The sequence below is a fragment of the Haliotis asinina genome, chromosome 14, assembly GCF_037392515.1.
Source record: "Haliotis asinina isolate JCU_RB_2024 chromosome 14, JCU_Hal_asi_v2, whole genome shotgun sequence".
Taxonomy (NCBI): domain Eukaryota; kingdom Metazoa; phylum Mollusca; class Gastropoda; order Lepetellida; family Haliotidae; genus Haliotis; species Haliotis asinina.
In genome coordinates, this window is record NC_090293.1 from 12,533,728 (window position 1) to 12,543,927 (window position 10,200).

At 39.1% G+C, this 10,200-nt stretch overlaps 1 protein-coding gene across 1 annotated transcript in view; it reads right to left on the bottom strand.

Moving 5' to 3' along the window:
* Positions 1–9,784, bottom strand: part of LOC137261652 (vesicular glutamate transporter 2-like) — a 66,464-nt gene extending 56,680 nt beyond the window's left edge. Inside the window, exon 1 of the mRNA XM_067799430.1 lies at positions 9,497–9,784. Coding sequence (XP_067655531.1) covers positions 9,497–9,585 — 89 coding nt within the window. The 5' untranslated portion in view covers positions 9,586–9,784. The remainder of the gene's footprint in view (positions 1–9,496) is intronic.
* Between the last annotated feature and the right edge of the window lie 416 nt (positions 9,785–10,200).

The window sequence follows — 10,200 nt, forward strand, 5'->3', positions numbered from 1 at the left end:
TCTATCTCGTCACAACAAATGAGAATTGCACTGCTTATCGGATTCGATTTTAAATATACATCGTACAACAAAACAGTATATAATGCATGTGGTAATATCAATCCTCCTAACATTAGGGATCCCCATTATCCATTATTAAGTCGTTACAGCTTAAATAGGAATTACATATTGCCCTCCACATGTAGCATTATTATTACACATCTACTGGAAATCACGCCCCGTCCTGTTCTTATGTAACTCACCCCAACCCCAACCCCCGGTATCGCATTAATGCGAAAAAATAGAATTTATACCGAAAAAATCCTAGTTCTTACGTTTAAAGAATTCTACTTTTTGCAAAGATTCGCGGCCTCTCAGACACTAAGTCTCCCGATTTCTGTTAGACCTAAAGACATTAAGTCCATCGTTCGTTCGAATAGGAATAAATGTGAAATGGTGTTTTGACGGGGTCGTAAAATGGCTCTTGGTGCATGAGAGCCAGTTCTGATGCATGTTAAGGTAATAACGGGGGACAACTCATAACAATTTCCTCCTAGATGACAGGATGTGCTGGTGTACCTCATCTCATGACACCAACAGAACAAATCCTTCCATTAAACATCCGTCAATCTAAGAGTAGAGAGTCAGATCTTCTCGGCACTCTTTCAGCTGGCCCAGGCGCTACACAGAGAGAATCCACGGTAATCGGGGGGTAATTTCAGTCCTGAAGACCATGATGACAGATTACCTTGCCCTGATGGCTGTCAAGCTGGACGAAGACAGCAAGGTTAAGAGGATTCATCCCTATCCTCTGTATCAGACGACCCATCAGTTCCACAGGAAAGACAATGCAACCAGTCAAATACAGACGCCTGCTGTTGAAGATTCTACCTCCGTATTCAAATACGTAAGATTAGGAATAAAAGCACCGCTTCTTTTCCGTCACTTCCATCTTCGACTTGATTATGAAGTGAACAAACGTTAGCACGAGCAGAGGGGAAGAGACGGTTGTCAAGGCCGCCTACCGAGCTTCCTTTGAAATCGAGCGCACCTTTACACACATGGACTTGATTACACTGACACGGTCCTGAAATCTTAGAGACCTTTGCGAAAACTGCATAATTTTATCTAATTAATCAAGGACTAGACGAGTGCACTTTGTGTACGTTATTGTGATATGAATGGCTTCAAAGCAATTATTCTTTGGCCTTTGGAGATGGGGAAGAACCCACAATCGAAATAATTGCCATTATGAATTCCGAGGCGAGGAGATGTGTTTGGATCGCAAGTCTTCCCACATCCGCTGAAACCAACGTCGGGGTGCAAATTAAGCTAATAAGCCCACAAACACTCCATCAGCAAGGAACCACAGTCGCTACGTGACCTATCTTCAGCTGAAGGCCACGGTAAGAAGCAAGATGACAGCAAAGAGGAGTCCAATCATAAATGAAGACAAATCTCGCTAATGTCCCCTGAACTTGTAAAATCTGCACCACGAACGTAATGACACGGTCAGTTGTAATTTGTCTGAACGTACATATCCTAAATTAGTAAAGCACCTCTGAGTACTCAAGACAATTGATAATTCAAGTCTTCTGAACGACCTGGCTCAAAGGATCCAATTGTCTAGTCCATTCTTGGTGAACTCGCGCGAAAGGGCACTCAATCAATCTCAGATGCAAGACGTGTATGTGTCAAACTAGGGTGTCATATCAGCTGACATAGTGACAACAAACAGAAAACCCCTCATCAGTTTAAACTATGTGTGTTCCTATATATTCAACTGTGTTAAGTTACAATACATGGCGACGTGAAAACAGGTGGCTGCTGAACATACTGTCATCGTTCTGAGCACCTGGTGTCAATTTACTGTGATACATTCAACTATTTCACTGTTTACGCTTAATGAAATCTGAATAGGTAGATCTATGTTTCATAAGTGTATGCTTGTATCATTTGACTATGGACTAAATGCCTCATGTCGCTGTTGTATACAATCCATGCTCGTTATTTATGGTATCGCCCGTTTATTAATTCACAGCTCTTTGTTTGATGGATATCAATCCATTTGAAAGATGTAAAATTAGGTATATCCATTCTGACACCCCACCCCTCAAACACGCAAGCAGAGTTAAAGCAATTTGTAAAATCCCCACACCATATAAAACCATCAAGAGAGTCCTAATTAAAGTTGCAAACGCTATTGTTGTGCACAATGAACTATATGAACTATATCTAGTCTGGAAAGACTATTTGCCCAAATACAATTCAGAAGCCGGAAACGCAAGAGCTCATTTAGCTTCCTTATGTCTTCTCGAGTTCATTACACAGTAACAGTATCTCGTGATTTGCTGAACATGTTTGGTTTCCATTCACTGTAAGGAGCGTTGATTAAATTGGTGCCCTTTCAAGTAATTAATTAGCTATGTTCTATCAATTATTCATTGCAATCCTCCAACTTCAATGTGACGGTCAGGCACTGGTACATCCTCACACTGCTATTTGCTATGGTATTTTTAAGACCACATCTACTCTCAGGAAATGAAAGCATCGAGTGACTGTACATCTGCGGAACACTGTATATAACGTTCTATGATGCCTGGATAATGGCCATATGCCAATCAGTTTGTTCAGATGCCTGTTCAGTATACGAGTGTCAGTAAAGGGTAATGGGAAGTATTATTAATTTATCACCTTTGTCCATTAATCAGATTGTCTTTTCACTGAAAGTATATATTGGATTGCTGACCTTACACCAAACCGGTTACTGTTTTAATAACCTGTTTCAATCATTAATGCTGTAATGCACACGTCTTTTCGTGAGGTCAGTGAGGGTCAATGGTACAAATGAATTACCGAAATAATATACACAAACGTAGGATGGTCAACATTCATATATGGAACATAGGTGTTTCAAAATACTACTTTGGCAACCGCGAACCAACATAGGTAAATTATTATGTAGTTTGCTACATCTCTCAGAACATCACTGGATGAGGCGTTTCACAACAAATCATACATCGTGTCTTTGAACCTTTAGGGTTAACATATAAATATGTTTGCTAGAAAACAAACGTTAATGGAGATCGGACTACCTATTTTACCTACACACAACACTTTTTCATCTTATCGGCTTTGTCGTGATTGTACAAAAATCTTTAGTTTTTCCCATGTATGTGGTGTTTAAAAGCAACGCAAACAATGGTAGGTGTGGTATTGGAAACATAGAGCACTACACAAAGGTTGTTCCTCGCAAATGCTGCATAATCTGTAGTCACCACAGAAAAAAACCCCAAGTTAACCATGGTTTAGCTGAAATGAAGCAGCACGGGGGATTTAAACGCTGCTCTTTGTATTCCCCATACGATCCGTGCATTAACAAAAAATGAACTCAAATACAATACTGCAATCAATGTTTCATCGATGTCGCTAACATCTACTGTGTGTGTTTAATTTACTTAAAACTTTCATTTCCTTCACAACGTAAAAGCATTCCACAGAGCTAATGGCTTTATATATTTTGTCGATAATTCCATGCAGAGGCTAAAACATTTGGACTTACCTGATAGCAGAATAGTATTTGTTTATTGACATCCTTGCATTATCGTGCTGAGATTGTCAAACACATTGACATCAACCGCTAGTGCATGAGCGTCATTTATTGTGAGAAACAAATCATATATCCGAACTGACTGAAACGCAACCTTCGGTGTGAAGGCGTGACAATCATTTAGAAATTTTGAAATGGTTCCGTACAAAGAAACAAATGCATTTATCTCTGACGGAACAATATCCCGGGGGATGTGACTTGTAATATATCCGCCTGAACAGAAGGCGACAAACATTTTGATAACACGCAGCAAAAGACATTATGATTATTGATTTTGGATTTGAAACAGATAATTAACACAACGTCCACCATTCAACGTTCTGAATTTATACTGCAATCGGGACAATGCACAGCTGGTATTTTGTCATGGTTACTGTAAACGTACACCGTTTCCAACGCAAAGAACTGGTTGTGGTTTTAAAAGCACCATGGGATCATGTCACTGTGCCAGGAGAACAAACATGACCGCATTGAACTTATAGGGTATTGAAATAGAAGGATATTTATCCGTCAAATATAGCCGCTACTGAACCAAAACCGGGAACGCCTTGCTTCTGCGGTATGTAAATATTCTCTGCTAGTGCCAGTTGAATCGACATTATTGCTGATAAAAGGGCAGGTGTTCTTGTGTTATGTCCGCATAAACGGAAATTGAAAATATCAAACCGAGACTGACGTTTAACTTCCTGTCTGAAGGTCAAGGTTGCTCATAAAATCCATTACTTGGCTTGGCCGAGCAAATTCAACACTGTTGGTAATGAAGACAATATTAATGTGATCAGAAAATCATCCTCGGTTTGTTTGTATTTCTTATTGCCTGACATAGGGATATCTCGACATAACTTAGTCCAGTAAATGGTATAGAGATCCAAAGATACCCATTATTTATGATTCTTCATAGTCAAGAACGCTTCCTTTTCCGCGGCCGTACCATGTTACCACAATTCCCGTAAGTTCAAATCGTACGTTATTGCTTTCTAGTACTGTATGCACAATAAAGCCATAATTCTATTATCAGCTCCGGCAGATGCTATTCATTGTTTCCATGGAAACATTTTAAAAATTCATGGATGAGTTAAATCTAAGAAGTTTCAGAACTGGTTTGATGTCGACATTGTAACAGATACACCGTGGCAACAAAAACAGGAACATTGCAGAACAAACATAGTCACACAGCAGAACAAATATAAACTGAGTAGGATACGTTTAACACCGTTAAAGGGAGCGTAACAAACAGTGACAATGGAATGGACATTGTTAACTCTGTAATTGTTTACAGAGGAAGTCTTTATCAGCAAGGGATAAAATGAATGTGTTGGGGATTTTCACATCAAATGGTTCTGACACATGTCAATACGAGATAGGCATGATACCAGTGGAAGCTAAGGGAATTATGTATTCGGCATAAGACATAGGACCCATTTGATTGACGACACGATGTACAGTGTTATACATTCAAGGAAGACCCTGGTGACACGTCCAGCACACCAGCTCGTCGTGTCGGCCATCGTGGGACTGACGGTTCGTGAATGGGCACTGCCAATAAAAGTGACATGCTTAGGATGTTTCACTTGTTTAGCTTATCCCTGTAACTGACCATTAAACTGCAAGACCAATCCTGCAACAGCTGGTTAAAACAGGTCACTCTGTTCCTAACGTCCTCCAGGTTCCCTATCGAGAGTCACACCATTGTCCAAAGTCCATCTCATGTGTTAACAAGCCATATACGATAAGCGATCTGCCTGGGGCGTTGCTGTATCTATTATATAGTGACACACAGACCCTACTCATATGCCTGGAAAAATACCTTTTTCTTGTCTGTCAGACACAGTGTAATTTACAGACCGTCCTTTTTCAGATATCAGTAAAGTATTTATTTTTGTGACAATCGAATGCATGATAATACTGTCATATTTTCAGGAAAATTACTAGTTGTTGCCTTGCACAAATATCAAGTATCTGAGTAATTGTGTAAGATGGAGGTATGTACCACAGCTGCAGATTTTCACCGTATCTTGGAACATAAATGTATGGTTAGGTTAAACGTGGTTAACATCGAGACTGGAGTGTTTGCCATCAGTATAATTACGACATTTACAACAGTAGGGTGGATTTGGATTCTATTGTGTACTAGACGATTTGCAATCCAATTCATGTACACATACACACACACGCGCGCGCGCACACGCACACGCACTCGCATGAAGACGTATACATGTTTATACCCTCCGATATGCTGCGGGATTAGTACGTACTCTCTCACCAGTTTATTTCCCATTGAACTGCTTACGTAGGCACAAAGTTCCAAGTCATTCATGTCGCCATAATTGATTTTCATATGATATTTCGAAGTTTCGAATGGTCTATGTTTGAATCGTAGTGGAGTACCACTTTTAAGAAATGGCTTAATTTAGATATTTTGTAATTATTTTGCAGTATCTAGTTTATATCCATATGTAGAGCATTTATTGAATGCAAGGTAGCTGTCTGGTTGTATTTATAACTGAAAGCAGAAGGAAATTAAGTGGCTATTATGAGTAAATGAGACCGTGCCAGGAACATCAGCATCTTTCATGAAGATACGAAACACGGATTAGGCTATCGACAGACCGAGGATCATGACACTGGGTTTCAAATCAGATCCTACATTTCCTTATGTTTCAGGATCCACCCTACAGAAACAGACATGTAGTATGTTAGATCATATGGGATCAAACGAAAGAGTTAGCAAATACGTAAAGTAATCTTCAACAATTTATAGGTTTAAGATTGCATAAGCAGCTACGAGACCTCTACATTCATATACTTTACCCCATGAACTAATCATATACAGAATGACCCGAGCTCTGAACCTCAGTCAATTTCAGCAAATTCATATATGTTGTATTTTTCAAGCGGTGACATGACTTCATGACACAAAATAATTTAACCATGGATATTTACAAGCTACACACAAATAAACAATGCTTAATTACTGCATGACCCTGAGGGTATTAAATGACGACTTTAGGAGAGCATGTTAATCATTAGCATAGTGGTGAAATCAACATGTCTATTGAGACTACTTTGAATGGCATTGCTAATGATTGCACACCTCTTCCGCATGTTATCGACCCTTTGAAACATTCTGCATTTCGGGACATCCGTAATGACATACGTAATGAAACGATTGCTGTATAGGTGTTCGATATGAAATGTAGACAGTCGTGGTAATATGAATGGGACGCGTTGTACATTGTGATTTGAATATGTATCTGTTCGCGATCTAAAAACAGTTAATATTTTAATGGTTTGTTAATATTTAAATGGTTTCTAAAATGTTCTTCAAATACAATGCCGATGAAATTTACATTACATTAATTTTTAATTCTGAAAAAAGAAAAAATAGGTGTATAAATGAAACATCTCGTGGGCTGATATGAAATGGCGAAGATGCATGTGACGTCACTTGAATTAAACAATGACGTCACGGGCTTTCACAACTGACTTTTTGGGTCATATGTATATTTATCCTGTTCTATCTATGGCAACAAATCATGTCCATCGAAATAAAGAATTCTTTGTCACCACAACTACGCATCGGAATACGACATGCACTACAATGTGGATGTTGAAATCAACATGTATTATTCATCAGAGCCCGATCTTTCCAAGGCATCATTACTATTTAAACATCAGAGCGCGACTGCAGTTCCTGTCAGTGTTGTATAGAGTTTCCATATGAAAGCCGCTTCATGGTTACTGCATTGTCATGGAATAAACGGTTTCCCTTGGGAAAATGAAACCATGGTTACTTTGTTACATTCCCACATATACAGGCCAACATCGGGCATTCGTCTAATGACGGTGTATCAAAATCGGTGAACTTATTTTACGTTGCTTCAATGGATAGCATATGTGTCTATCTGCAGCTTTTTGCAACACCTGTAAATAGTCTGTATTTGTTGATCATGTACACACTTATACCATATCTGTCGCCAAACAAACTTGTTAGGGTGACCCCACTTTTCTATAGCTCACGTAATCTGATATTGTTTATTGTGGTTCCATAAGAATTCAAACAAACAAAACCACACAAACAAAATCCCCCAAAACCAAATACATGCAGAACACCCGGTGTCATCATAGATATTCCGGCATTCGTGCGCATAATTTGCATGATACATCCAGCGGTGATTATTCTGACTTTATATATTTATGATGAAAGGTTAGATGTTCTTTACTAAGTCACTGTGATTTATAAACAAACGCTGGTACATTTGCAATCGTCAAATCAAGTCTACTTTTAGCAGAGATTTTGTATGAGGAATTGTTTGTGTCCGTTTAATTACACAGTGATTAGAATGCGTTTAATTTGAACACATACCGAAACAGATATTGTGGAAAATATTCAGTAGGCATGTGCAACTGAACTGGCTGGTGTTACTAAATCGGGGGATGAATGACTTTCTATATTGGCGTGCTGGACGAGTCGTGAAATTAAACTGCCGATGAAATTGAAACGTCTCTGTGCTGCTCAGTTCACATCTGGTTTCCATGGCTGGAAGATGATAATTTCATAGTCATTTATTTCCCAGAACAATTTACATACGGCCATCATTCTCTATCGTACATGCATCAGATGTTGCATTGCCACGGGGACAAAAACACAGGCGCCTTTGCAATCGTGCTTTTTGACATTATATATTTCATTGCTTCTTTCTTATGACTTGCAAATCACATTTGACATTTGCAGAATATTTTGAATGATATTAGAGAAGAAATACATTGTAAACGGCATCCAAAACCGCTTCTTTCTTTTCACTACAGTACAATGCATTCTTCTTCATATTTAATAGCTCCGGAAAGTTTAGCTTATCTTGCTCGGTTGCCATGGCAATGGTTATGGTATGTTTAGGTATTGACATTTTATCTGAGTGTAAGTAGGTAGAAATCTTCTCATCTGCTCGTTTCCATTTCTATCATCTACTGTCCACGTCTCGCAATTGTAGAACCGGCATTGTAGTATTTCATAAAAGCTTTATTCAGGATAAATATCTTGATTATAGGTGTATAATGTGTAAATGAAACAGAACGTGGGGTTATTTGTGTTTAGAAATATTGATGTTAAATTCTTGATTTGAAATACCACCCATTTACAGTTTAAGTTTTATGTTATTATCCTTGTCCCTTGCTTAGTAGATATCATTATGTGTGAATATATAACATTAATAGGTAAAGTAGGTACCATGAGATAACAGATACCCTGAACATATTAGCCTTTCAAGGAACCTGCTTGCATAAAGATACATACAGTGTATTTGATTTTGAGGTGTTAATTTGCTGAGAAATGTTGCTCTTTATGGCAAGAATACTAAAAAGCCATTTGTGATAAACACTATCCGAGTGGGTCACATATGAGTCTTTGACGCTTGAGATGATACATTCGCAGAATGTCACAAGAGGGTTCGAGAAACTCGTACTGACTAATCTTTTGGTTACGCACATAGGCACGCACACACGTACACACACACACACACACACACACACACACACACACACACACACGCATGATTTCTATACAATAATCACCATGTATATGTTGAATAGTTAGTAATTGTGTCATCAAATTCATAACAAGGTCTTGAAAAAAATAACCTAACACATGGGTGTATAGGACCGTTTTGTCTTGTCATATTATTTTTCGCGATGTATTTGATCTGATAGTTAACCATGCATCAATGGTGTAATTCCGTTGATATTGTGCCATCCATATGCGTTAAAAATACGTTATGTTAATTGAATTATGTTAAATGTGAATGCTCCCAGTATCGGCTGCCCAAATCTCGCAAACTTTTTCAACACACTTTGAAAAGTTTCAGACTTAAAGGTTTCAAGAATCCTGACCTTCATATGGTTTCGACTTACCTCTGAAAGGACATTTTCGCCAAATGGGCAGCATCCTTGGGGGGTTGCAGGACCCTTCCTTTCAGGTTTTCAAAATTTCCGAAGGGCATCTTGGTCTTTTTTGGTTCTAAGGGAACCAGACCAATCTGTTCCACTCCGTTGGAAGTAATATTTTCTCCAATTTTGCCACACCTCACATTAAGGCCCCAGAAAGACTTGTCTTTCGCTTGCTCCACACCTGTGGCCGAAGGAAACACCTAGAGTAAAGTGATCAAAAAGTCGCTGCCACTACGAACAAGCGCATTCGCCATACACGTATTTGAGCAGACGATCTACCTGCCGGAGCAGACGACCAATCAGAATGAAGATTGACTTTTGAATAATTTAGTCGGATGTGGGTTCTTCTGCTAAGCAAGGAATGTCGTCATACCAGCACGCCAAACCGTGGGCTCGCTGGCATTGTTAATTCCACATCGGCATGAAAGCTCCTACCGTTCCCAAGAGCCCATTAGTAAATTGAATTTTCCGCGGACAATGCAGACGAGCCGAGAGTGTGATGGAATGGCGAGCCGGTTCCCTCAGATCGGACTTTTATGTCAATGGTGCTGATCTTGAACGGACGAGATCGGTTGTTGTACAATGAGAAATGTACAATAACTAATCGATATAAAGCTGAACTCGGTTGAGTGACTTTGACAGTTGAACACTGTTTGAGCCTAGTGTAC